General features: G+C 54.0%; 4 protein-coding genes across 4 annotated transcripts; 1 reads left to right on the top strand and 3 right to left on the bottom strand.

Annotated features, from left to right (window-relative positions):
- Nucleotides 1-61: 61 nt before the first annotated feature.
- On the bottom strand, nt 62-7,030 carry NSMCE1 (NSE1 homolog, SMC5-SMC6 complex component). The gene is made up of 7 exons (XM_054391188.1): nt 6,913-7,030; nt 6,306-6,427; nt 4,160-4,237; nt 2,931-3,077; nt 1,895-2,011; nt 720-840; nt 62-277 (listed from the first exon to the last, which is right to left on the bottom strand). The coding sequence occupies exons 1-7, from the start codon at nt 7,028-7,030 to the stop codon at nt 201-203; spliced, it is 780 nt and encodes a 259-aa protein (XP_054247163.1). The 3' UTR covers nt 62-200.
- Nucleotides 7,031-9,362: 2,332 nt separating this feature from the next.
- ECI1 (enoyl-CoA delta isomerase 1) lies at nt 9,363-15,236 on the top strand. The gene is made up of 7 exons (XM_054391141.1): nt 9,363-9,405; nt 9,728-9,874; nt 10,748-10,875; nt 11,523-11,669; nt 12,872-12,993; nt 13,679-13,857; nt 14,725-15,236. The coding sequence occupies exons 1-7, from the start codon at nt 9,363-9,365 to the stop codon at nt 14,889-14,891; spliced, it is 933 nt and encodes a 310-aa protein (XP_054247116.1). The 3' UTR covers nt 14,892-15,236.
- Nucleotides 15,237-15,403: 167 nt separating this feature from the next.
- LOC128974475 (deoxyribonuclease-1-like 2) lies at nt 15,404-18,919 on the bottom strand. Its single transcript, XM_054391123.1, has 8 exons — nt 18,773-18,919; nt 18,346-18,434; nt 17,281-17,364; nt 16,768-16,868; nt 16,587-16,699; nt 16,204-16,358; nt 16,000-16,096; nt 15,404-15,454 (listed from the first exon to the last, which is right to left on the bottom strand). Exons 1-8 carry the CDS (start codon nt 18,917-18,919, stop codon nt 15,404-15,406), a joined length of 837 nt encoding a protein of 278 aa, XP_054247098.1.
- A 2,149-nt stretch (nt 18,920-21,068) lies between these two features.
- Nucleotides 21,069-24,167, bottom strand: LOC128974471 (deoxyribonuclease-1-like). Its single transcript, XM_054391120.1, has 8 exons — nt 24,021-24,167; nt 23,385-23,473; nt 23,140-23,223; nt 22,905-23,020; nt 22,004-22,116; nt 21,559-21,716; nt 21,381-21,477; nt 21,069-21,122 (listed from the first exon to the last, which is right to left on the bottom strand). The coding sequence occupies exons 1-8, from the start codon at nt 24,165-24,167 to the stop codon at nt 21,069-21,071; spliced, it is 858 nt and encodes a 285-aa protein (XP_054247095.1).
- Between the last annotated feature and the right edge of the window lie 2,403 nt (nt 24,168-26,570).

The raw sequence follows: 26,570 nt of genomic DNA, 5'->3' as shown, positions 1-26,570 counted from the left end.
ACAAAGCAGCTTCAAGTGCTGTGCAGATGGAACTGCAGGAGAAGAGGAAGGTAATTATAGTTTATTGTAAGATAGGTAACACTTCAGGGAACACAAGGCACACTGAACAATGCTCTCTTACTAGTGAATGCCATCTTATGGTCTGGCTAGGCTGCAGGAGTGGGGAATAAAGATGCCACTGCAGTGAAGTTTTACTAGCATCATCTTGAGCTGAGAGTGAAGCTCTTTTCTGCTCTCCCTGTTTTGGATGGTGAAGGGGAATCTATTGGACTTGCACCTGTAAAGAAAAGAAAAGATTGGTTAATGACACACAAAAAGGATGATCATGGTTTATACATTTAAGTAATTGCTTTCTATATTCTTGTGTTCCTCTTGAGAATGTCCAGTTTCCCTGGCTAAATAGAGGAATTCTGAAAAGACTGCTATTGGGAGCTCACTATTTCCACAAGTTTAGTGTCCTGTGTTGTGTCTGTCCCCTACCTGCCCCCACCTCCAGTCTTTTAAGTTTTTTTGAAACAATGTGCTCAGGACCTGCACTGAAGTTGTGCACTTCAGGGGTCAGTGCTGCCTCTGGATGCTTTACTGTCTGAAACACAACTGAAGTAAGAAATGCCTGCCGTCCCATTAGAGTTAACAAATAACAGAGGCACTGCTGATGAATCACATCCCATTCTCCAGTATTAATACACTCGAGTTATTTCACATGGGTTGTTTGATACCTGAGGTGTCAAAGGGCCAGAAATCGTTGCACTGAGGACAGCGTGGTTCAGTCTGAGCTCTGAAGTACTTTTTGACACAAGGCAAATGCATTCTAATTCCACAGGATTCACACATTTGGCTCTGAAATCAGAAGTATTTGTTAAAAAAAGTCTTTCTAACCTGTCCATTCAAGATAAAGCTACAGAGGGTGGCAGCTACACTGCTTGTGCCACAGAAAGCTGCATGCAGAGCGGTTGGTGCCCACCAAAAGTCAAAGCTGATGATGAAAAGGAAGTGTTTTCCTGAAAACTAGGAAATTTCCCTATAGGGACAAAATTTAGCTTGAAAGACAACAGTGACCTGTTTGGGTGCAAAAAGACCAGTGGGGATGGAAAAAGTAACCTGGCAATATGGGTGCAGAGTGGGTTGAGAGTAACCCTGAAGAGACTTGGGTGTGTTGATTGATGAGAAGCTCAGCATAGCTGGCAGTGCACTCCTGCAGCCCAGAATGCAAATCATGTGCTGGGCTACTGTATGAGGGTGGTGGCACACTGGAACTGGCTGCCCAGCAAGGCTGTAGATGCCTCCTCCCTGGGGGTGTTCAAGGCCAGGCTGGGTGAGCAGCTAAGTCTCTCCCATGGTAGGCAGGATCATGATCTCTAAGTTCCCTTCCAAACAACTATTCTGTTAGTTGGAAAGATGAAAAGATGCAGGTCAAGGAGCAAGGGAATGCACTAGTTTTGGAATAGGACTTCAGGCTGCAACCACTTACATAAGTCTGAACTGGTAACTTGCCAGCTTTCAAAGTCCAGTGCTTAAGCATGCTGTATCTAAGCATAGCTGTTCCTTCTCAAGTCCAAGGTACCATTGCTGAGGCCAAAACCCCAAAATGAACAAGTGTCATGTGTTTGTAAGGTCCAACTATAAGACAGCTAATTCCACCTATTTATTTTCTCTAGCCTGCTGGCTTTGGAAAGCAAGAACAATAATGTTCCTCGCTGGGTGAGTTCACTTCCTCCAAGTTTATACTTGCAGATCCTGCTCCAAGACAAGTTATTTTCTTTATATACATGGCACCAAATGACAAGGCCAGGATTTTTCGGTGCCTTCCTAGTACTCAAAGTATTGCAGACTTCAGCTACAACCACCTAAGTGCATCAGCAGATGGCTACTCAGATAATAAAACAATCATTACCTGGATGGCAAGGCTGTGACAGATGTTGCACTTCCTTGCCACATCTTGGTAGTTGCTGAGAATGTACTGTTCCATCTCAATGATGCAGCGAGTATGCAGAGTATATTCTCCATTCCTCTAAGGAAAAAAGTGGCAAGACAAATATTTTAATTCCTTGTACCATTTTTTGACCTTTCTAACCACCTGCTAGCAAGCATTTGACATCCCTGAGTTTTCTGCCATTGTGAAACTAACATGCTGACAAGTGATAGAATACAAAGCTGAAATGATTCTGGAGCAGCAGAGCTCATTTGTTTAGATGATGAGAATAAAGGCCTCAGACCTTTAACAGAGATCTAGTCCTTGGAAGGCACAAATGAGCAAGCACACTCTCCTTAAAAACATTCAGTTTGGGGACCCTTCATTTGCATGTTAGCAGAAAACTTACTGGCTTCCAGCAAAATCTAGGCATTACTGAGGCATAATTGAAAATCTCTGCTAAATCACTCCAATATAAGTAAATGTGTGGCAGCAGGTTGCTGATCTACCATGCAGTAAATCCAGGAGAGGAAGGATTGTGGTCTCCCTTGTGTTGGCAAGTAACTGCAGTGCCCACCTGGTAAGCTCATCTCTATTTCTCCCTCGCCAAGAAAAGAATTTAAAACTATGCACAATCACTCGTGCATTTCTGGTATTCAACATTCTGCTTTTCAGGGTGACAGCACCGATCACCCTGAAGAGCTTTCCCCAGCTCTTGCTCCAAGTTTAGGTATGCCATCCTGCTGTGTATGAAGGATGCTTCTGTGCTGCAGCACAGGGCTCTACACAAACCACCACAAGAACCAAACCCATGCTGTCTTTTATAGACCTTTACAAGGAATTTTTCCTTGTCAGTGTACTGTCTTTTCTCCAAAGACCATTGCAGCAGCAAAAAGCATGGGTCCCACAAAGGCATTTTTGCTGTCACTGATTAAAGAACAGCTCCAGTTTCAGCCACCACATCCACAACAAAATAGATGGGCCTAGTACCAAAACACCTGAAAAGCGTTTTTGTCACCTCAGAGAGCCACTTATCATCCACAAAAACTTTCAGCAGTTGTTCTGCTTCCTTCTTCTTCATTTTCTTAGTTTGAAGTTGGTCGGCCAAGTTTAAAATATCTGTAGAAGAGGCAAAGCCATTTTCTGAAAAAATGATTAGGTCCATCTGCAGAGAAGGAAACAAATTCAACCATTAAGAACCATGCAGTTAGAGAAGACACACCTTCATGTGCAGCTTTTTTAGCATCCACACACATGAAGGGATCCATCCAGAGGGATCTTGACTGGGTTGAGAAGTGGGCTAGTACCAACTGCATGAGGTTCAACAAGTTGAAGTGCAAAGTCCTGCCCCTGGGTTGGGCTAACCCCAGGTACAAATCCAGGCTGGGTGCAGAATGGGTTGAGAGCAGCTCTGAAGAAAGAGACTTGAAGGTGTTGGTTGCTGAGAAGCTCCCCATGAGCCAGCAGTGCCCTCATGCAGCCCAGAAGGCAGCTGTGTGCTGGGCTGCAGCAAGAGGAGTGTGGCCAGCAGAACAAGAAACAGGATTCTGCCCCTTTCCTCTGCTCTGCTGAGACCCCACCTTGAATACTGCATCCAGTTCTGGTGTCCCCAGCATAAGGAGGACACAGAACTGTTAGACTGAGTCCAGAGGAGGGCCACAAAAATGATTCAAGGGTTGGAGCACCTCTGCTGTGAGGACAGGCTGAGGGAGCTGGAGCTGTTCAGCCTGGAGAAGACTCTAGGGGGGACCTTAGAGCAGCCTTCCAATACCTGAAGGGATCCTAAAAGAAGGCTGGAGAGGGATTTTTCCTAAGGGTGTCCAGAGACAGGACAAGGGGGAATGGTTTAAAGCTATGGGAGAGTAGGTTTAGACTCGATCTGAGGAAGAAATTCTTCAGTACAAGGGTGGTGAGACTCTGGAATAGGTTGCCCAGGGAGGTTGTGGATGCCTCCTCCCTGGGGGCGTTCAAGGCCAGGTTGGATGAGGCTGAGTCTAATTGAGAAGCATCCCTGCCCATGGCAAGGAGGCTGCAGTAAATGATCCTCAAGGTCCCTCCCAACTTTGTTATTTATTTTCAGTTTACTACACCCACAACAAACTGACCTGCAACAGGGAATCATCATCCCTGTCCCCCATTCAGTCTGGTAAGATGGCAACCAATTCCTCAACCACCCATTTCCATTTCTGTTTGAGATGGTACCTTCACAAATAATATGATTTACTGATTAAGAACTGACATACTTACTGTTTTTCTGAACAGTTCCAATTCGTTTTCTGCATAGTCAGATGCCATTTTAGTTATTTCAGTTTCTGCCAAATTCACCTAAAAAAAAAAACAACAACAAAAAACCTTAAACTGAAAGCAAAGAGCCTGTGTGACAGATCCTCTGGAGTATAGAATGCATCACCTTACAACTGACAGAAGTGTCACTTCTTTAAATGCCATGAAAGAGGCTGCTCCTCGAAGATGGCACTCAATAACACAAGTCCTTTCTTTACAGCCCCTGATCTTCCAGCCACATATTCTCCACAGCTTCCTCTGCCCAGTCCAAACTCTTAAAACAATCCCATCTCCCCCTAGATCTGATCTATTGCACCAGGACACTGTGCTGGAGAGGAGCAGTAGCTATGTTATAATACACCATTTTGTTTCCCTGTGCAGAAGTTACTGATATTTCATAGTCTTCTTGCACATGCTAGTGCTATTTATTAGCACTAATTATTATAACTGACAAAATGACCCAGAAAAGTTTAAAGCAGCAGCTGATTAAAGCAGCAGTTAGAATCCCTCCTGTGTGTATAACCTCCCCTTTCTGACACACATTGCAGGGCATTGAAGGGAATTTGTTAGAGGCCATGTCTCATCAACACTTTTGAGCCAGGTTGATTTTTGAGCAAGATAAAAAGAAAATTAGAGAGCTCTCTGTGTTCATAGAATCACAGAATGGCTTAGGTTGGAAGGGATCTTAGAGATCATTTATTCCAACCTCCCTGCCATGGGCAGGAACACCTCTCAACTAGATGCACCTGCTCAAAGCCTCATCCAACCTGGCCTTGAAATTCCCAGGGAGGAGACATCCACAGTCTCCCTGGGCAACCTATTCCAGAGTCTCACCACCCTCATACTGAAGAACTTCTTCCCAAGATTCAGTCTAACCCTGCTCTCCCTCACCTTAAAACCATTCTTCTCTTGTCCTACTGCTAGACACCCTTATGAAAAGTTCCTCTCCAGCCTTCCTGTAGGATCCCTTTGGGTACTAAAAAGCAGCTCTAAGGCCTCCACCAGAGTCTTCTCCAGGCTGAACAACCCCAGCTCCCTCAGCCTGTCCTCATAGCCCTTGGATCATCTTTGTGACCTCCTCTGGACTTACTCCAACAGCAGGAGGTGGGGTCTCACAAGAGCAGTATAAAAGGTGTTTTCTAGTTTAAAAATTAATCTTCAGAAATAAAGTCTCCTGTGAAAAAGAAACTTCTCTTCAGCACTTAAGCAGTGATTAGGCTAAATAAATGAGAAGCTGCTGCACTCCTTGCTGCCACATCTCCATGCACCAAGGCTGTTGCCACTTTATCCTCCCAATTTCCAGCTCCACCAGCAGCTTCTACAGCAGCTAGCAGTGGAACAGTGGAAAAGCCCCACATTAAACCACATAGGACACTGCTTAGGGCAAGAAGTCTGCTGGCACACACAGCCTTGAATTTGGGATCCTCTCTGTTTTCTCCAAACAGGAGTTCTGTCACAGATACACTGCAGGGAAAGACAGAAAGTATCTTGACCTATGTGTCAGTGTGAGCTGAAACTCCCCCCCCCCCCCCGACAATAACCAGGCTAGCTCAGTCTGGAAGCAAATGAAGGCTGTATTTACAAGCAGAGTCTACAATCTACGATGAAATGCAATGAATATGTGCAAATATACAAAATTCACAACATTTACAAATATATACAATCAACAGAAAAGCACAACCGATCTCCCTTTGCTTCCCCCCAAGGGGACCCTCTCTCTCTCCCAGGAGCTTCCCCCCAGACCCCCCTGGACAGAGAAGCAGAGTTAGTTAAGCAGAAAGTTGTTAACTTAGCTGCCAAGGTCAGTACGTGTTATCTTCAGCCAGAAGAGAAGAAGAAACAGCAGCCAGACAGCCCAGCAACTGCCCCCACTGCCGAACGCAGAATGTGCAGAATGCCTACTTTGTTTTGGGTAATAGTTCTTAAACATTTCTATCTATCCAATGGAAGTGTTTAGAACAATCAGTATTTTGCTTTCTTACACCCAATAGTGACTTATTTACACTCTTTCACTTTCTCTGTTCTGAACTTTGCAAGGAAAAATTAAAAAGACAGTTTCAAACCATCACAACCTAACACCCAAAGATGACACTTGGGGCAGGCAACTCACCAAAGCATAATGTGCCCTCCCGTCACTCTCGGACAGCCCCTTCCGGACCTGCATGAACAGGGGCTGCAGGTGCCTGTTGATAGTGCTGATGAAATCATCCAGTTTGTCATGGGCATAGTAAACTGAAAGTAAATAACAAGGTTGGAAAGGACTTTAGAGATCATCTCCTCTAAGCTCCCTGCCATGGGCAGGGACACCTCTCAACTAGAATCGGCTGCTCAAGGTCTCATCCAACATGACCTTAAGCGTCCCCAGGGAAGTGGCATCCACAACCTCTCTGGGAAGCCTGTTCTAGTCTCACCACCCTGGTACTGAAGAACTTCTTCCTAAGACCCAGTCTAAACCTACTGTCCCTCAGCTTCAAACCATTCCCCAATGTCCTGTCTCTGGACACCCTTAGGAAAAGTCCCTCTCCAGCCTTCCAGTATGCTTCCAAGACCTTCAGCTCTAAGGTCCCCCTGGAGTCTTCTCTTCTCTAGGAAAGAGACAGAATACTCACATCATTAAGGTTTTTAATGTCAGAAATCTATTTGTAAGCTGCACCAGGAAAAAAGAAGTTAATAGTTCTTCCATCTCCCTACTAGAGTTCTTTAAAAGACAGACACACCTTTATGGATTTCACAGCAGCGCCGGTGTAACTTCCTAGCCACTGATCCTTCCATTATCCCATGGGACATCAGGACCTGCAGGAACCGCCGATGAGCATCAGTCATCTGAGCTGCCATCACAATCTTCCACCAGGCTTCTAACGCTGCAGAAGGGGTAACCTGGAATTAACACACACGTTCAAACAAATTAAAAATTCAAATCCGGACACAAAATCAGATCCCCCACATTGTTCTCAGAGTACAGGTGGTGATTAACCCCGGGGGTCTGTGAGAAGCATGCAAAAGATGAAGTCTAACTAATTTTTCCTTCAGAATAAAACAACGCAGACGTTGTGCTATCTGCCCCCCAAACCAAACAGCAGTGCCGTGTGTCTCACCACCCACACGACACCTCGACCAATTCCGTGTTAGTTGTTTCTCCTCGCTACGCATCCTAATAACTTGTGGAACTGCACTGTAAGTTACTTCAGACAGAAAATCCTCCTCTAAACACTATGAATATCAGAACTAAATAAATGCATCTCAACACATTCCTTGGCCACTGCCGCCAAATAACCGTTAGCAGGTCACACGAAAAAAAAAAAAAAAAAGACGCTTCCGGACTCCCGGGTTCTTCCACGCCGCAGACCGAAGGGAGCAAACCGAGCCGTGCACCGCCACCCACCCCGGCACACCAACTCTCTGCGACCAGCAGCTCCCGGGCGGGCGACCCGAGCTCACCCCGCCTCCGGGGCACTCTGTCGGGCCTGGGCGCGCTAGAATCGGCTCAAGGGGAGAGCAGCAGGGCTTCCCCGGGGCGACTCACGGAGCGCCGGCAGCCGCCGGCCGAGCTCCGGCCTGCTCCGGCTGGCGCCGCTTCACCGCACGGCCTAACGCCTCCGCACCTCCGCCTGCCGCAGCCCACGAGTGAAGCCACGGGCACAACCGCCGGAGCAACGCCCCCGAAAGACGCCTTCCGCCCGGGCCCCGGCACGAACCCCGCCCGGCCAGCCTCCCTCACCCACCGCCGCCTCCCGCCCGCTCGATAGCTCGGTGATCGCTGTGGCCGCCTGCCATCGATGAGCTCTGGCAGGCTGTGCGGCTTGGTGCCAGCCTCCGCTAGCGCCCTCAGTGGGTGGGTGAGTAGGCGGTGATCTGGGTTCAGGGCGCCCAGTGTCACTTCCAGCCGCTTCGGCCTATGGTGCAATCGTCGGCCGGCGGTGCCCAGGACAGCTCGGTCAGTGCCCGGAAGCGTCCAATCGATGTTACAGAAGATGTTGTAGTTTTCAGCGATGCTCTGGGAGTGGCACAGTGTCACCTCTTGGAGCCGGAGAAACTGCAAGGGAGTGAGAGAAGGTGGTGTGAGCCCAGATCCCTATGTTGGATCCCTTGTGATGCTGCCCGACTCCCAGTCCAGCCCAAAACGCCAAATGCCTCGCAGGCACAGATCAGGCTGTGTCCCCCCCACACCCACCTGCTCCTCCAGCCGCCGCAGCAGCATGGGGCCAAGGACGAGCCATTGCCCTCGGTGCCTGGGTCAGCCACCCCACAGGTCATCATCGAGGAGCAGGCTGAAGGTCAGCTCTGTCTCCGCTATTCTGTTGACAGACGCTTTTTGCCTGCACGGCAGGGCCAGCGCTGGCTCCCGCGGTGCTGCCCCGGCGCGGCCTCCACCACGATGAGAACTGCAGTTGCCACGGACCGTGACCAGCACAGGGATTGCCAACCCCGCAGCCCCGGGCCAGGCACTCTGCGGTGCCAGACGGCCGTGGCCCAGGAGCTCCCAGGGACTCTGGCCGCCCGAGTCAGAGGCCAGGAAGGGAGAACGGAGCCGTGTATGCAGGGAAGGAGGGGGACAACATGGTATATGGCCCTGGAGGGCCAAGTCTTGTGAAGCAGCTACCAGAGGGCAGCAGTGTGGAGAGACTGGCATGCTGGATGCAGAGTCTCCAGCAAAGGCAGGCTTGCAGGGCAAGCAGGACAGGACAGGGTAGAGGAGACAGGATAGTGATAGCAGGGCAGTGCAGAAGGACAGTGCAGGCAAGGCAAGGCAGGGCAGTCAGGATAGGACAGTGCAGGCAGTCAATACAGACAGCACGGTCACCGCAGGCTGCGCAGCACAGTGCACGCAGTACAGGCAGGGCAATACTGACAGCGCAGCACAGCACAGTGCAGTCACTGCAGGCTGCGCAGCACAGTGCACGCAGTACAGGCAGGGCAATACTGACAGCGCAGCACAGCACAGTGCAGTCACCGCAGGCTGCGCAGCACAGTGCACTCAGTACAGGCAGGGCAATACTGACAGCACAGCACAGTGCAGTCACTGTAGGCAGCGCGGGCCACGGGGAGGCAGCACGCCCGCACCGCAGAGCGAGCCGTGGGCGGTGCCTCCGAGTTGGGGGCGGGGCAGGGCGGGGCCGCTCGGCCAAAGCCCCGCCCCGTAGCCGTACCCTTGACCCGGGGGTAGAAGATGGCGGTGGTGTCCAGCCTCGCCCGCCGGATCGTCCGGTCAGGTGCGCCCGGCCCCGCGGGCGGGGGTGATCCGCGTCCCTCCGCCTCTCTCCGCCTCTCTCCTCTGGGGGTCAGCGTGTTTCCCCCCGTGTCTCTCCCGTACTCCCCCCGCGCAACTTGGGTGTCCCTAAGCCCTTCCCTGTGTCCCCCCCGCGGTGGTCAGGGTGCCCTACGATCTCCCTTAGTGAGTCAGCGGTCGTGCGTCGAGGTGACCCCCACATATTTCCTCAGTGGGTCAGGGTGTCCCCCATATCTTCCTGCCGTGGGTTAAGGTGTCCCCGTATCCTGTGCTGTGCCCTGACCTGCTCTACCTGTCTCCCCCAGGTGTGCTCCCCCTCTGCTGCCAGCCACTGGCATGGGGCAGAGCAGCCCACCAGTCCCTCCGACCTCTGCAGCCCCCCGGCCTCCAAGTCGCCCCGTGTCGTGCCTTCAGCAACAACAGGATACTGGTGGAGATGGATGAGAGCTCAGGTAGGGCATGTGGCACCTCGGCAGTGTCACCCTCAGCCCACAAGGCATTGTGGGACACAGAAAAAGCCCCTTTTGTGCTTATCCCACAGCGTGTGTGGCCCTGGGCATGGAAAGCCACCAGAGTCCCAGATGTTCCAGCTCTTAGGACCATCAGCGAGAAGCTATTTGGGATGAGAGTCTCACTAGTCATGGGCACTTGAGGTGGCTATTTCTTGGGTGCCAACTAGCAAACTAGCTGTCACTGTGGGCAGACCTCATACCCTGTCTCCTGCCCACATGTCCTTTCTAGGGACTTGGTAGAGTAGCAGAAAGCAGCTGTTGAGATTTTCTGCACCAGAACAGCTGTCATGGGCCCACATCCCTGCCCCAAAGAAAGGATGCTTCTTCTTGAGGGCATGGCTGCACCACTCAGACTGTGTTTTATGAGGACCTCTCTGGGTAGAGTAGTGCAGTTTGGAAGGGGATGAGGGCTTGGAGCCCTTCATGCTATGCTGGCCAGGGTGACAGTGCTGCTGGCAGGCTTATAAAGGTTTGTGACCCCATGGATAGAACCTGAAGGATCAACCTTACCCAGTGAGCCCAGAAAGAAGGGAACTGGGCTTGGGAACTAGCAGATCTTTGGGGCGCATGGTGTGCCACCACACACATGCTTGTTCACGTTCCAGGTCCACCACTGGCTCAGTGAGCCTAGCTTTCAGGTAGATCTGGGCAAAGGCAGAGCCTTGCTCTTGTGGGCTTTTGGAAGAGCCAGAAGTGGAAAGGCACAACCTAGGTGAGCAGGGAAGCAAGGAGGCAAGTAAGACTCTCTTGGACAAGGCAGCGCATGCTGCTGTGGTGGGGGGTTCTGATGTCTTTGTGTTTACTATGGAACAGGCATTGCCATGATGAAGTTCAAGAGCCCTCCAGTCAACAGCCTCAGCCTGGACTTCCTCACTGAGTTTTGCATAAGTCTGGAGAAGCTGGAGAATGACCGGGCCTGCCGAGGCGTGATCTTCACATCTGTATGTGTTGTGCTGGGCTCGGGCTGTGAGCTGTGGCAGGGGCAGTTTGGCAGGCAGGGATGCTGTTCCCTTGCTCGTGTTTGGCCTTTGGCTCCCTGGGCACTGGCACAAGACAGCTGGGAGGCAGCTTTGATGGCTGGCAGAGGGAGGGAAATGGGATCCTGGAAGGGCTGTGCTCTTTCTTCCATGCCCTTTTCTAGCAGAACAGTAACAACTGAGTATTGTCATTTGTTATTAGACCCAAAATTGCTTATCTGCAAACCTGATACATCCTTTGAGATCTCCTCAACTGCCCAGAGCGAGCTGCTTGGAGATGCCAGTGTTCATTCTCAGATGTGATGTGGGAATGAGGTGGTGCCTGGTCATAGGACAGGACAGGTTTTGTGCTGTGTGGTTGATGTACCCACACAGAGGCCCCAATATTGAGAAACTGTGCTCAAGCAGAGTCCCAGCCTTGCAGGCCATGGTGATTGGATGATCCAAGCTGTGGGAGCACTAGGGACATTGTTCCAGAACTCTGAAAGACCCTGGTTTGTGTCAGATTTAAATACCACTTCTCTCAGGCTGCCAGGCTGAGCATGTTAGAGGGCTGAAGCGTCATCCCTAAGCAGTTACTCTCAGCAATGTTTGTATTTTCCCAATTCCAGAACGTTCCCAAAATCTTCTCATCTGGCCTGGACATCACCGAGATGTGCGGGAAGAGCACGGAGCACTACGCTGAGTTCTGGAGAGCTGTGCAGGAGATGTGGCTCCGAGTGTACGGCTCCAGCATGGTGACAGTCGCTGCAGTCAATGTATGTCCTTCAGATACACCTTCCTGCTGCAGTCTGTCACTTCTGTGGCTTGTTTGCACCGTGTGGGCAGGGACAGCCAGAAAATCAGGCTTGTCAGTGCTGGAAGGAATACAGGGATGTGTTTGTGGGGACACCTGCGCAGTGTGTCTGTGGTTCAGTGTGTTGGGATATGGGCAGGTGTGGAACTGTAGAGTGTTGCAGACTCCGTGAAAGCTGCTGGGCTACAGCAGCACTTTGGTTATGATGGAGAGCTTCCACAGAATTCACATCCTGCTCAACTGGGAGTCTGTCCTGCAGGCTGAAGGACTAGGAGAAGGCTGTAGGCCAGTGGTAAAATCCAGAGGGCAATTGATGGCAGATTCAGAGGAGCCAAGCAGTTGGCTTAGGAGGAGTTGTTGTGTTGGCTTAGGACACCTGTTGTGCCTACCAGCTGCTTTGTCCCTGACAAGACTCATAGGAGTCACCCCAAGGTCACTCACTTGGCCACTGCATGGCTTTACTAAAGGGGAGGAGGTGGGAGGCAGCTGGGCACTGCCCCAAGTTTCAGGCAGCAGTTTGTTGTAAGCCCTTTTACCACTGAGTTTTGCTTCTCCAGCTTTGGTTCTTGGCCATCAGGGAAGTGCCTTCTGAGTCTCAATGCCTGTAGGTAGGTTGTTACCTGCTCAGTGTCTTGTTTTCATTTTCCAGGGCAGTGCTGCTTCAGCAGTTCATGGTTCCGTGTCTATAGGTTGGCTTTGAAGGCAGCTGGGTCTCTGACCAGCTTCCAGCAGACATCCTGTGCAGGACTAAGCAATCACTGAGATGTGCAAAGGTAGTTGCAAAAGGAAGGTTTTACAAAGCCTGAGGACAGGACTTTCTGTGGCAATTAGAGTTACAAACTTAAGCAGAGTTAAAAACTCCTGTAGGGTTACAAGAAAATACCACAGTAAATCTTTGCTGCAGGGTTTGCAACCTGAGTAACACAGATTAATCCACCAGACTTCCAGGCTGGCAAATGCCAGAAACAAAGAACATTGAAAAATGAAAGGATAAACCCTACCATAAATCTTCTTTAGGGTTGTTCTGAATCAAATCCCTCAGAGACCTGAGGGACACCTGCTCTGTTACCCTGTGTCTTCCCTGCACTGGAGGAAACAGTGGAGCTGGTGCCATGGGGATGTGTTAACCATGACCTAGACTCACTCTCTCCTTCTCTTTGCCAGGGCTCCAGCCCAGCAGGAGGCTGCCTTGTTGCCTTGTCATGTGACTACAGGATCATGGTGGAGAACCCCAAATACAGCATTGGCCTGAACGAAGCCCAGCTGGGCATTGTGGCTCCCTTCTGGTAGGGCAGTGCCTCCCACTTCTTATTTCACATGTAGGTCTCTAAAAAAAGAGTTCATCTTCAAGGAGTTTATTATCAGTTTGGTCACTGAGTTGTGCTTTGTATATCACTGATCAGGTATTGCAGCTGCAGGACACAGAGCCTCATTTCTCTGCCCTCTTCTGCAGGTGTCTGGAAAGCTTTCAGGCTGGAGAGTGTCCTCACATTCTTCACCAGCAAGGACCGGCTCTGACTCTGGAGTCAGCTCCAAAATTAGTGCTGGGAAATCTCCCTGGTCAGGCTCAATCTGGGAATAGGCTTTTCTCTGGATACACTCCAAAATCCCATGGCTGTGGAGATCTCTGGAAGTATAGGGACACTAATATACTGAGACCCAGGCCTTTGGTTGCTCTGAGAAGGTGTAAACTTGCTGTTGGAGAGGAGCTTTCACCTCACAGCAAACAGGCACGGCTGTTACCTGGGCACTGAGGGTAGAGCAGCTCTCAGGAACAGAAGGGGGAGCTCTTGGAGTAGAACCCGCAATGGCTCTGCTCACCTGACAGCACAGCGTGGCTGAGCCTGTAGCTGCTGTGTGAAGACCCATGGCTGGGGAGTGGGACCAAGCCTATTCAGCTCCCACATCTGCATACAGCTGCTTCTGGGTGTTTCTTCCCCTGACCATGGCTTCTCCTCCCATCTCTTCTAGGTTTAAGGACACATTTGTGAATGTTGTGGGACACCGAGTTGCTGAACGCTCCCTCCAGCTGGGCTCCCTTCACCCCGCAGCTGAGGCCCACAAGATTGGCCTTGTGGATGAGCTGGTGCCAGAGGAGAAGCTCCAGGAGAGGGCTGTAGCTGTCATGGCACAGTGGCTGGCCCTTCCTGGTAAGGGAGGCACCTCTGGCAGGGGGAAAGGGGATCTGATCTGGGTGGGAAGGACCAGTACTGGGGCTGGTGCCTGGGAGCTATGTGTAACAGTGGTGATTTAAAGGGAAGGTGTGGATGGCTGGGAGGTAGGCAGCCTTGGGCTAACAGAGATGGGCTTGCCAGTGCCCTGGCACGAGAGGACACTGAGCTGGTTCTGCAGGGCACGTGGCTCCAGTTTGGCTCGTCCTGCCAGCCCTGTTGAGTCAGTCCAGACGTGCCTGCGCTCCAGATACAAGCTGAATCTCCATGTCTGGCAGTGGAGGTGTTACCCCAGGAAAGCTGCCATGGAGTTGAGGAAACAGGCTGGGTGGCTGCCAGATCTTTGTGGTCTGGATCAGCTCTGCTGAGCTGGGGATGGCAATGGGGACGTGAGGACAGACAGCAAGTGCAGACATCACATGCATGTTTGGGCTGCTCCAGGGCTGGCAATGTGTGGTTCCTGGGCTGAGAGAGGGCTCTCCACTGGCCAGGGCTTGGATCTGAGCTATCCCATCCCACATCACCTCCTGAGTGCTGCAGGGAGGTTCAATCACATGTCACTCTTTGGCTGCTTCTGGTAGGCACAAAGAGAAAGAGGTGCACAACATTTGTCCCCAGTCCTAGCAGATCAGTTGTCTCCCTGCTGAGTGGTACAGATCATAATTTATTGTGTCAGAATATATCCAGTTCAGCTTCCAGCCAGTGGGTTTTTCATACACCTTTCAAAGAGCCCTTTGTTGTGTGGTACCTCCCTGTTTGGAGGCACCTGCATATGGTGGCAGTGGCTGAGAGCTGGTCAGGGCTGAGTACTATGCATGTTCCCCATCCTCACTCTCCTCCCTGCAGACCATGCCCGTCAGCTCACCAAGTCCATGATGAGGAAGGCAGTGCTGGACCGCCTGGTAGCTCACCGAGAGGAAGACATTCAGAACTTTATCAGCTTCATTTCAAAAGAGTCCATCCAGAAATCACTTCGCATGTACATGGAGATGCTGAAGAAGAAGAAGAGTTAAGGAGCCAACAGCCTGGGGCCTGGTCCCGGGGACTCCAGTGACCCTCCAAAACGCTGCAGTAGCTGTAGACTTTACACTGAAGCCATCTGCAGTGTCAGCATTGGGTGATGTAATGCCTGCTCCCATGGCTGCCCCAAATGTCTCTTCCCCTTAGTCCCTGTAGAGTGCCTGTCACCACTGCTGCCTTTCCTGAGATCAGGGAGAGCTGCCTGCTCAGCTCCTCCAAGGAACACACAGGGAGAGGGTCTTCACACCACTATGGCCCAAGCCTGCTGGTCCTTGGATCTCATCCCTCCTGTCCAACACTTAATTGTGAAATGAGATTTGTCAATAAAGTCTTTGATGAGGTAGGAGATGGATGCTTCATTCCCCTGGTTCGTGGTGGGTTGGTGTGCTGCGCATGGCCAGCCGTGACTTCTCCAAACTGGGACTCAAAGCAGGCCACATACAGGGCTCCTGGATGGGATGGTGCTGGGAGCTGGAGCTGGATCACAGTCTGTGGCAGCAGGAGCTCAAGCTGCCAGCGTCACCTCAACTGGGTAGTGATCGCTGACTGCCAGGGCCTGGAGAAGGACAAGAGGTGGGGAGGTGTAACTTAGGGGTTCAGTGAGTCCTGAGTCATGGTGGTGAGGCTGGCAGGGCAGCTGTGATTGCCAGAACCTTCTGCTTGCTGGTGGGGGACATGATATCCCCAGCCCAAATATACTCAACACACAAGGCTCCAGTTTTGGCACCTCTCATGACCAGATGCCCAGGTGTGGTGCTGGCAGGGGAGCACCTGCCCTCCAAGACTCCCATGTCTCACTTGGGAGCTCTGTGCCAGCTTGGATTCGCCCAAGCCCTGGAGATGTGCCCATGAAAGGCCACCAAGAAACCCCATGTATTTCATCTCTTCCCTACAGGGGCAAGCAATGATACCAAATCACCCCTCCTGTTTCCACCCATGGATTCTTTGTCACCCTGAGCTCCTTGTTTAGGTGGCTGGAACCAGCTCGAGCCGCTGCTTGCTTCATCTCCATTTTTGTGCTGATACTCAATTGTGGCAGCTACATGGCTGCACCAGGCTGCTTAATCCCCAGCAGACACTGTCAGTGCCCAGCAGACTCACCTCCTCCTGGTCCAGCCGGAAAGCACGCTGGAAATCGTAGATAGCAGCTGAATTTGGCACGATGCTTCTCTTCAGCCTGGCACCACACACCACGATCCTGCCAGGGAGACACAGCTGCTGGGTCCCTCTCCTGCCCCCACGCTTGGCTGCGGGAGGTGCAGGGTGGGAGTCCTGGGGTGGCAGCAGTGCTGTGGTGTCACTCACCTGTCATAGGCACAGTGTGACTTGCCCACGGTGGTGTCGGTGTCATCGGGGAGCAGCCACTTGAAGATGTCGCTGGTGCGCAGGCGGATGGAGGACCAGTCGCCCCGCTGGACATAGGCACAGTCGGCATTGAAGTCCCCCAGAAACATGATGTTCTGTAGTGGGGAGAAGGGGGAGCTCATGGTGGCTGGGGAACAGGTCACCCCCACACCAGTCCTCCTGTGCAGGTCAGCTCTGGGGCCCAGGACATCACCCCCAGCAGGGGACAGGCCAGGAGCAGGGTTCCTATCTCATCACCCTTGCACCAGCCACAGAGTGGGGACTCAGTATGGGTTGAATGGTCTCTGGGGCTTAGCACTACCCCCGATGCTGGTGGCACTCACATCTGTCCCCCACTTCCTAATGATGGCCAAGTAGACATCGTAGAGAGCATCGATCTCGGCGACTGCGTCGTGCGGGGCTGAGTGGAGCGGCACCAGCACAAACTCCTCCACCTCTGCCAGGGGAGAGGGATGTCAGCCCCATGGCCACCCTATGCCACCACCCAGCACCACCCCAGCTTACTGGTGTGGGGTGCTGAGACCCTCAGGATGAATGGTTCCCGGCTGAAGATATCTTGAGGGTCTTCATATTGGTAGGTGTCCACCACAGACACAACATCCATCCTGTGGGACCAAAGACATGGTGACCCTGGGCTAGACATCGCCCTGTGTCCCCTCCATGGTGTTGGTGCCCCCAGGGTGGGTGTCAAGTGGAGGGAGCCAGGCTCTTTTTGGTGGTTCACAGTGATAAGACAAGGACCAACAGGTACAAGCTTGAACATAGATTTCAGCTCATCATGAGGAGAAACTTCTTTACACTGAGGGTGACAGAGCACTGGAACAAGTTCCCCAGGGGAATTGTGGACTCTCCTTCTCTGGAGACTTTCAAAACCCACCTGGATGTGTTCCTGTGCAGACTATCCTAAGTGATCCTGCTCTGGCAGGGGGGTTGGACCTGATGATCTCTTGAGGTCCCTTCCAACCTCTGATATACTGTGGCTGTGGTGACAGGTGGCAGCAAACCCAGCCCTGTTACCTGTAGATGAAGAGGTACATCTCCTTGTAGTTCTCCCGTCCCAGGGGGCCACTGATCTCGTAGTCATATGAGGACTTGGAGGCACTGCAGAGACACAAAGGCAGGATGGTGACATGGTTGGTACCATCCTGGAGTAGCCTCAGTATGGCCAGAGGATAGTCCAACCATGGGGTTGGCACCAACCAGTCCTGCTCTGCTGTGTCCATGACCCAATGTGTCCCAGCAGTGGGGTGACATGGATCGTAGTGCTCCAGGCCACACTGCTGTCCCTACGACCCCAGGGTGGTTCCTCAGGCATATCTGGCTGCAGGCAGGACGCAGGGAGGCTCCTGTCACCCCCTTCTTTGCAGGGACGCTCCTCGCCTTCATTTGCAGCAAAGCTAAATTAGGTTAATGAGCACCCTGGGAGCCTGGCATCACCCTCCCTGCCTTGGCTGCTTTGTGGCCCTGCTGGAGGGGACACCAAAGGGGTGAGGACATGGGCTGGATGTACCTGCTCAGTAGCACTTGCTGCCTTTCCGCCCATCTCCATCTTATGCCCTCACCCAAAATGGGGTCAGCACCCAGCTGGCCAAGGGTCTGCCACCCTGTGATGCCAGTTTTAGCCCACCCCAGCAGCCTGTTTTCCTCCTGAGATGCTTACTTTGGAGCATTATCTGCTGCTGGGTCCATCCTATGGTCTGCTTGCTATACCCAGGGTCCTAGGGTGAGGGGTTCTGTCTGCCCCTGTCCCCTTCATCCCCTATCTCTCCTCTGCCAATTCCTGTTAGGTTTTAGAGATGGAGCTCTCCCGAACTGTAGTTCCTTCCCATTCTGTGTGATCTGGTGGGATATCAGCTTTCAGAGGTGGGCTGTGCTGCTTGTATCGCCCTTCCCCTCCCTGGATTATTCCTGAATGTGTTTCAGTGCCTGCTCAAAGCTTCAGCTCAGCATTTTTCTCCTATCCCCCTTCCCAGAAACAAACCTTCTGCTGATGAATTACTTTTTCTGGCCTTTTATTGCTCAGCCAGCTTGGCTGTCCCTGCTAATGTCAGTGTCTCACCCTGGGCCTGTCCCCACTCGTACCTGTTGAGCTCCTCCATGAGCAGGGTGACTGCACTGAGGTCGGAGTCACGCACCTCCTGCACCAGCACCAGGTCATAGCGGCGCAGGATCTGTGAGGCCAAGAGGGATGGTGATGGTGAGAGGGAACCTGTGACCAGCTCAGCGTCACTGTCCTCCACCCGTGTCCTGGCCAAACACCTTGACACGTTGTTGAGTACAGCACCCCATGGGGACCTGCATGTCCATCAGTGCCAGGGCAAATGTCCCCACAAAGAGCTCAGAGGGACCATGGGGTATGTGTGATACCCCAACCTGGACCCCACCAAGTCTTCATTCACACAGGGCACTGGGATGTCATCTCATTCATGTCCACATCCCCACATCCCCCTGGCACAGGAACCACATTTGAGGTCCGCTCCAGTGCCACTGTGTCACTGATTGCACTCACATTGGTGATGATGCTCGCCACTCCCTCGTTGGACATCTTGGTGTCACCAAATGCCTGAATGTTGAAGGCTCCAACACGCAGTGTGGCAGTGGCTGGGCACAGGAGAACCACAGCCAGCAGGGACAGTGCCAGTGCTACAGTCCCCATCCTGCAGGAGTGATGTTGAGTCTCAGGGAGGCAGCAATGGGAGCTGAACTTGGGAAACTGCTTTGGATCTGGGGATAGAGAAAAGAAAAAAAAAAAAAAGTACCCATGCAGGTCCTTCCAAAGTCCTGGTGTGTGGCAAGGTACCATGATGAGTCCTGCCTGGAGCAGCCCACTGAGCCAGCACAGTCTGTCTGCTGGCTCACTGGTCCCAGGGGAAGCTAAAACCTCATCCTGCTGTGGTGAATCCACCCAGCAGCTCCCAGGGTCGCCTGGCACTACTCCCTGTCATGATATCTCCATCTCCTGCCAGCCCCAGCCACCACCACCACCAGCACCCTGGGCTGCTCCACATCCTTGATCAGTCCCCACTGCTGGCGTAAGGGAGCAACTCCTTTTTCCAGCTCATCCCAACCCATCCCAGTCCCTCCTGGTTCCCAGCTGAAGTTTGCAGAGCCCAGATCCCTCCTTACCTTGCCGAGTGCGCAGCGCGTCTGCCGTCCCGGCTGCGGGAGGGGCGGCTTTATTCCCAGTGGATGTGCCGGCAAAGCAGGATGAGTCGGACACCCCCGTGGGGGTTTTGGCATAGCTTTGGGTTGCTTCCTACATTGGGAAACCCAAAAGCCACAGGGCGGCAGGGCGGGGCTGGCATAGCCACCCCTGTGCTGAGGGGATTAGGGGTGGCCGGGGAGGTGTGGCGGTGCTGGGACATCCCAGCGGGGCTGGGTGGTCGTGTAGCACTCGAGGTGCTGCAGCTGGGGTGGCCCCGAGGTCACAGCATCAGGAATGGTGGCCAGGCAGGTGGCGAAGGGTGATGGTGTTGACACGGGTGATTCAGACTGGGTAATTAGAGGGGAGAGAAGGAAATGGTGGGGTGTCCGGTGTCATGGTCAGGCAGGCTGAGCACCACCAGCCTCGGCAAGAAGAGACAGCTGCAAGCACCTCCAGCAGTCCCAGCAGTCACCTAGAACAGCCCCACTGGTGATACAAAGCAGCCCAAGTTGTCACCTAAAGCAGCCCCACTGGTGACCTAAAGCAGCCCCAGCTGTCATTTAAAGCAGTCCCACTGGTGTCCTAAAGCAGCCCAAGTTGTCACCTAAAGCAGCCCCACTGGTGACCTAAAGCAGCCCCACTGGTGACCCAAAGCAGTCCCACTGGTGTCCTAAAGCAGCCGAAGTTGTCACTTAAAGCAGTCCCACTGGTGTTCTAAAGCAGCCCCAGCTGTCACTTAAAGCAGTCCCACTGGTGACACAAGGCAGCCCCAGTTGTCACCTAAAGCAGCCCCACTGGTGGCCCAAAGCAGCCCCAGCAGGGCTGGTGTCCCTCACACCAGCACATGACGTCACCCCAGGTCATGACATCACCCCAGGTCATGACGTCACCCCAGGTCATGATGCCACCCCAGGTCATGATGCCACCCCAGCTGAGTGAGCAGTGGCTCTGTCAGGGAGGTGGTGGCAGAGCGGATGGGGAGGCCACGGCTGCTCATGTCAGGACTTGCCAGGCTCTGGCATGCACTGCTGCGTTTCGCATCCCCACACCCAGTCACGGGGTGAGTCCAGTGTCCCTCAGTGCCCTGCCCACACCGAAACCCCCCACAGGAGGCACGAACCTCCAGCAGCTGACTCACGTCCTCCAGCTCCCCCCACCCTCACCCTCAGCACCCTGTCAGCCACCCCACAGCTAGGCAGGCTCCAACAGATGCGGCCCCATGAGCCACGAGCCCACGCCACAGCAAGGTGGCCAAATCCTGATCAGAGACTCCTGGGCCCTTCTTGGTGTCCCTGTTTTTGCCACTGGCAGCTCAGAGGGGAGCAGCCCTTTCCAACCCATGGGTCTTGTTCTCCTGATGGTGGAAGGGGACCTCTAGCCCCGGGGAATTCCCTGGTTCCAGCCCCAGTGGGACTGCCTCTGGCAGGGAAATGGGAGGCTTGGATATGAGAGGTTGAAGGGACCCTCAGTCCAGAGTTGCAAGGGCTGAAAAGGCTCATTTTTAATGGAAGCAGAGGACATGCCATGCCCACAGGACCCCAGAGAGCAGCTCCTTGCAGGAATGGCAGGCAGCTTGGCTGGCACTGGTAGTCCGTGGGCTCCCAGCAGGGATGCAGGTGCGTGCTGGGGTGTCTTGGTAGCCACCAATACAGGGATGGGCTCAGTGGGCTTTCAGGGTCACTTCCACTGGGAAATGGTCGCTGACAGCCAAAGCCTGAGCGTGGGGGAAAGCAGGGAAGTGGCTGAACTAGTCTGGACCCACCGTCACTGGCATAGACCCCAACACTCCACTCCCCAAAATTTAGAAAGTCCCCCAAAATGCTCAAGCAGAGGGTTGCATCAGAGCAGGGGCTGGAGGTCATACCACCCTTGGGTACACCCTGGAGAAAAGGGAGCCCACCCGTGCTCCCAGGAGGCATAGCGGGTTGGATGTCAATGCCAGCGGACGGGTGTGCCCCAGCCCCTCACTCACATCCTTGTTCTGGAGGTGGAAAGTCTTCTGGAAGTTGTTGACAGTGGCAGAGCCGGGCACGATGTCCTGGCGCAGTGCGGTGCCACAGGCGACAATGCTGCCAGGGCATCATGGGGGCGTTAGTGTCTGTCAGCCCCCCCCCCCATGCCAGCCGCTGTGCCACCACCACAGTACCCACCGGTCATAGGCGCAGTCGGTGGTGTCAGCGACGGTGGTGTCAGCGCTGTCGGGGATGAGCCACGCGCAGGCACGGAGGGAGCGCAGGCGGATGGACGGCCACTGGGAGCTGGTCACGTAGGAGCAGTCAGCGTTGAAGTCTCCCAGGAAGATGATGTTCTGTGGGGCAGCACACTGTGTCCATGCCCACGGACCTTACAGGGCACTAAGGGCTCCCTAAAACCTTAGGGGGCACCAAGAAACCTCCTGAGATTCCCCCAGTCATGGCAGTGGCGCCACCCAAGAGCTGCCAGCTGGACATTGCCGAGTTGGCACCTACTCTGTTGGGTACAAGAGGTTTCCTGTGGGTCATGTCCATCCCAGGATGGCCACTGGGATATGTGGTGGCCATACCCCAGCCCACCACGCTTCCTCAGGGAGCAGCTGAGCTCTCCACTACCCCTTACATTAGTTGCCCACTTGTCGATGACATCGGTGTAGACGTCGTAGAGAGCATCAATCTCTTCTGCCGCGTTGCTGGGCTCAGAGTGCAGGGGCACCAGCACAAACTCCTCCACCTCTGCCAGAGAGGTGGCTGTCAGCCTCTGACTTGGGTGCAGTGCACTGGAAGGGAGCAGAAAGCCCAGGGAACCAGGCCAAGCCCCTGCTAGCAGCCAGGAAAAGCTACCAAAGGGGAAGGGTGAGCTGACTTTCTGTGGTCTGCCAGACTGAAATGTCTAGGGGAGAGCTGCATCCCTCCATGTATGATTTGGGGGTTGATGTTTCTTTACCATCAGTTTTTCCAAGCCACTGTGGTTTTGGGAAGGAGATAGGGGTGGGAGACAGCTGGGAGAGTGTGTGTGCCCTGGGGAGGTTCAAGGGAGGTGATGGCATGGGGCAGGAAATGGCACAGGGTGGGAAATGGCAGGTGATGAGAGATGGCATATGAGGGGAGATAGCATATGATGGGAGACAGCACCCAAGTGGAGGAAGCAGATAGCAGGATATGGCACAAGATGGTTGGTAGCAGGTGATGGGAAATAGGACACGATGGGAAACAGCTGGGAGTATGCAACTGGAAAAAACACCTGGTGGGAGATGACAGAGCATGGGAGGTGATGGGAGATGGTGGGAGATGGTACATGGTTGGAAACAGCAAGTGGTGCTGGCCATGCTGAGCAGGTACACAGGACCCTTAGGAACCCATGGGTGGGAGAAGCCCTCACAGCAGTAAAGGACCCCAGTGAAGCCCCTGAGCTGGGTGCCAGGGTGCAACCTCCCACCTAACAGGCACAGATCCAGGCTCAGCCCTGTGCAGAGGGGACCTTGTGCCAGGTCTGGGCTCCTCCCAACACCAGCTCTGCTCACGTGTGGTGGGTGAGGAGAACTTCACAATGAAAGGCTCCCTGCTGAAGGTGTCAGTCCCACAAGGTTCACAGCCATCATCATAGTAGTAGCTTCCCAGCACAGAGACCATGTCTGATCTGAGGGAAGAGAGCAGAGCAGCCCCACCACAGCCCTGATGGTACCCACCACCCTTTGGGAGCTGCTGGGGTGACAGTAGGTGACACAGTGGATGCTGGACCCTGGCAGCATCCCTTACCTGTAGATGAAGAGGTACTGCTCCTTGTAGCTGGTCCGACCCAGGGGGATGCTGACCAAATAGTCATATGGGTGTGAGGATGCACTGGCAGCGAGATGGAGAAAGGGTGAGAGAAGGCTCCCTATGCTCCCCAGCACACACTGGGCTCTCTTTGGCCAAGCCAGAGGGTGACCCAGTGTGGCAAGATGCCAGCTGGGATGTGTCCCAATCTCCCATTTGCAGGTGCACTGTGCCATCGAGGTCACCTGTTGAGCTTGTCCATGAGGTTCTTCACAGCACTCAGGTCAGCGTCTCGGACCTCCTGCACCAGGGCAATGTCATATTCTGACAGGATCTGGAAGGACAAGCTCAGAGTTGCTCACCTTTGACCAGGAGCTGCTCATGGAGGCATGAACAGGTGCCTGGGCTGCACTGTGAGGGCTCCCAGGGTGGCAACAGAAGGGCAGCCAGGAACCTGAGAGCCCAGGGAGTTCCGTTGCTGATTCCAGTGACCTCTGTCTTGAAAGGACTGTGGGGTGACACAGTGCCCTTTTACACCCATCTGTCTACCATCCACCCACCATCCTTTCAGTTCCTTACCTGCAGGCTGCTCTGAGTGAGGAACCTGGGCAGCACTAAGCATCACCCATCCTTGGCTGGGGACCAGCAAGAATGGAGGTGGCCCAAGTTAGAAATGGGGGAAGAACAGATGGATGGATGGATGGATGCAGAGATGGATGGGTGGGTGGAAGGAAGGAAGGCAGGCATAGGTGGGTGGCTGGGGGGGTGTGGACAAGTAGATTAATTGGTAGGTGGGTGCATGGATGGAGAGATGTCTGCAGAAAGTTACATCCCAGAGACCAGAGCACGACCAGGACTGCTCCTCAGCCCCCATCACTCACAGAGACAATGATATTAGCGATCGTCTGGTTGGACACCTTGGTGTCTCCAAACGCCTTGATGTTGAAGGCGCTGATCTTCAGTGTGGTGGCCATATGCAGCAGGAGAGCTGCAGCCAGCAGTGACAGCACGAGCTTCGAGGATGCCATCCTGCATGCAGAGGGGCAGGGATGAGTTCAGCACCCCTGGCTGGGGGTGGAATTTAGTGCAGAGGACAAGGGTGACCAGTGTATCCCCACTGGCTGTACTGGGTTCACTGGAGGTGTGCATTTTCCAGTGAACCACCAGGGATGGTGCTCTCCCATCCAGCCACTCAGCTCCTGCTGACACAGGGCCTCATTGTGCCTGTCCCTCCTGGAGGAAGGCCAGACTGCCTGTGAAGCTGGAGCAGGTAATTTGCTGGCAAAGTAGGGAACACCATGTCAGGGTGACACAGAGCAGCTGCTTCCTCCTTCACCGTGCTCAGCCCAGACACCTCGCCTGGCTCCGGGGCAAGAGCTAGCCGTGTGCCTCTCCCAGACCTCCCTGGGTCTGTGCCAGAGACCCGAAAGTCCCTCCAGCAGCCATGCTGGGACAAAAGATGGACCCCCCTGACACCTCTCCCCTCCTCCTTCCCTGCCTGGAGCATCCTCACCTGGGGCATCCTGCCCACCTATTCACCACCCCAGCACTGCCCCTGCCCCATCCTCACCCAAGCTGGAGTCTCCCAGAGCTCACAACTGAGGCAGCACAGCAGCTTCCACCACGGGGAAAGGCATTTGGGAAGCATTTCCCATGGCACTTAGCTCCCCTGGGGTAATATTTCACTAGCTGATGGGGATCTGAGCCTGCCCAAGCTAAACTGCTCTGGGTGCCCTGCCTCACCGGGAGCCAGGATAGGCTGAGAGGACCAGCAGACACCCAGCTTTTGGCACACCTGAAGCCTGGCCAGAGGAAGGACTTGCTGCCCCCAGGCTTGCTTTTTCTCCTGGGGCAGCTGCTCTAGATAAACCCTTACCTTTTCCCACTTGCACCCTTGCTATGGCTGCAAATGCTACCATTCAGAGCGCTGCTGTCCCTCCAGCTGGTGACGTGGCAATTTGGTAATGGGATGATTTGGTCATGCCAAAAATTGCCCAAAGCCCCACAGAACCTCCCTGCTGGCGGGGGCACAGCAGCCTAGAGGCTCCTATATCCCATGCACCCTGGGCAATGTTCTGAGCTCTGCCCAGGTCCAGCATAATGGTAAAATTAAGCCCAGATGGAGAAGGTGACATCGAAGAGGAGAGCTGCTGGGGCACAGGAGGAGAAGAGAGAGGGACGTACCTTTGTGTTGCCCAAGGTCTTTGGAAGGAGAGGGACGTGCACCTGCATTTATGGGGAGGGACACGCTCACCTTGCCAAGTGCTTGCACAGCCAAGGAGCCTGTGAGGCCGCAGGCTCCATATGGCATTTTTCACGGAAATAAAGATCTGCTTGGTGCAAGAATCAACCCTTTCAGCCTGTGCCAACAGCTCCTGCCACGGGTAAGGCCCAGAGGGTGCCTGACTTAATGCAACTGCTGAGAGAGATCTGCGAGGTGCAGGGATTCCGTGTGGGGAACAGCAGCTCTCCAGTCTGGGGGGTGGGCAGCTCTCACCCAATACCAGCTACAATTTCTCTTAAAAAGTCTTTATTTCACCAACAGTTCCCATCCAGCACCCCACAATTCCAACAAGCTGGGGCTGGTGGATGCCCAGTGCTGGGGGCTGTGTGTGCTGCTGCAGCCCCACCAGCTCCGTCCTTCGGTTACGGAACCAAGCCAGGAGGTCCAAAAACTGATGAGTCCCTGTCATGCTGCCTGTGCCCACATCCTCCTCAGGAGGTCACCTGGGGCAGAACACATTCCCAGGGCTGCTGTGAGGTGCTGAGCTGTGGTGACCCCACAGCCCACATGCTCCCCCCAGCCCTGCCCTGTGTTCTTGGCTGATATTCTCTCCTGGCCTCCAAAGGCAGCTGCCACGGTTCCCAGGAGTGCCACGACAGGTCCCTGCAGCGTTAGGTGCTCCTTAGCGGCTGGGGCGGGGGGGAGACTCTGCCAGCCCCTGCCCCTGGGGCCAAGCGCCCCCTAGAGCAGGGCCAGAGCCTGTGCCACACTCTCCACAGTGGGATCAGGGCCGGGCCCAGACCTGAGGCTCTCCAGGTCAGACCCCGGCTTAGGGTCCACTGGACCAAGACCCCGCCCAGGCTTTCCTCCTCAGGCCCGGCTCCCGCATGCCGTCAGGACCCTCCCAGGACCACCCTCTGACCCTAAGGGTCAGCCCCAGGGCCAGGCTTTCCCCAGGCCAAGACCCCCCAGGTCAAACCCCAGACTAGCTTCCCCAGGGACAAGGTCCCTCAGGGCCGGACTCATCCCATGCCAAGACCGTGAAGACGGCTCAAACGCCAGCTCCGAGCCATCGCCCTCCTCCCTGTCCGCCGCGGGATGTCCGCCAGGGGGCGCTGCCGTCAACGGAGCGAGTGGGCACTTTTTGTCCTTGTGGGGCCGCCGTAGCTCCCGTCTTCTCTGTGCCTCTGCCGCTGGGGGAGGCCGC

The sequence above is a fragment of the Indicator indicator genome, chromosome 22, assembly GCF_027791375.1.
Source record: "Indicator indicator isolate 239-I01 chromosome 22, UM_Iind_1.1, whole genome shotgun sequence".
Taxonomy (NCBI): Eukaryota; Metazoa; Chordata; class Aves; order Piciformes; family Indicatoridae; genus Indicator; species Indicator indicator.
The sequence above is the reverse complement of the archived record's forward strand: the minus strand, read 5'-3'. Positions and strand labels throughout refer to the sequence as shown.

Excerpts from the sequence above, each read along its gene's own strand:
- ECI1 (XM_054391141.1), top strand. The coding sequence starts at position 9,363 with ATGGCGGTGGTGTCCAGCCTCGCCCGCCGGATCGTCCGGTCAG. Across the intron at positions 10,876-11,522 it reads GAGGCGTGATCTTCACATCT|AACGTTCCCAAAATCTTCTC; the intron begins GTATGTGTTGTG and ends TCCCAATTCCAG. Across the intron at positions 13,858-14,724 it reads ACAGTGGCTGGCCCTTCCTG|ACCATGCCCGTCAGCTCACC; the intron begins GTAAGGGAGGCA and ends TCCTCCCTGCAG.
- LOC128974471 (XM_054391120.1), bottom strand. The coding sequence starts at position 24,167 with ATGGCATCCTCGAAGCTCGTGCTGTCACTGCTGGCTGCAGCTCTCCTG. Across the intron at positions 23,474-24,020 it reads TCGCTAATATCATTGTCTCT|ATCCTGTCAGAATATGACAT; the intron begins GTGAGTGATGGG and ends TTGTCCTTCCAG. Across the intron at positions 21,123-21,380 it reads TCCACCTCCAGAACAAGGAT|GCTTTGGCTGTCAGCGACCA; the intron begins GTGAGTGAGGGG and ends CCCCACGCTCAG.
- LOC128974475 (XM_054391123.1), bottom strand. The coding sequence starts at position 18,919 with ATGGGGACTGTAGCACTGGCACTGTCCCTGCTGGCTGTGGTTCTCCTG. Across the intron at positions 16,869-17,280 it reads ATGTACCTCTTCATCTACAG|GATGGATGTTGTGTCTGTGG; the intron begins GTAACAGGGCTG and ends TTGGTCCCACAG. Across the intron at positions 16,359-16,586 it reads TTAGGAAGTGGGGGACAGAT|AACATCATGTTTCTGGGGGA; the intron begins GTGAGTGCCACC and ends TCCCCACTACAG.
- NSMCE1 (XM_054391188.1), bottom strand. The coding sequence starts at position 7,030 with ATGGCAGCTCAGATGACTGATGCTCATCGGCGGTTCCTGCAGGTCCTG. Across the intron at positions 4,238-6,305 it reads GGAGGGCACATTATGCTTTG|GTGAATTTGGCAGAAACTGA; the intron begins GTGAGTTGCCTG and ends TTTTTTTTTTAG. Across the intron at positions 278-719 it reads CTGGCCCTTTGACACCTCAG|GTGCAAGTCCAATAGATTCC; the intron begins GTATCAAACAAC and ends TTTTCTTTACAG.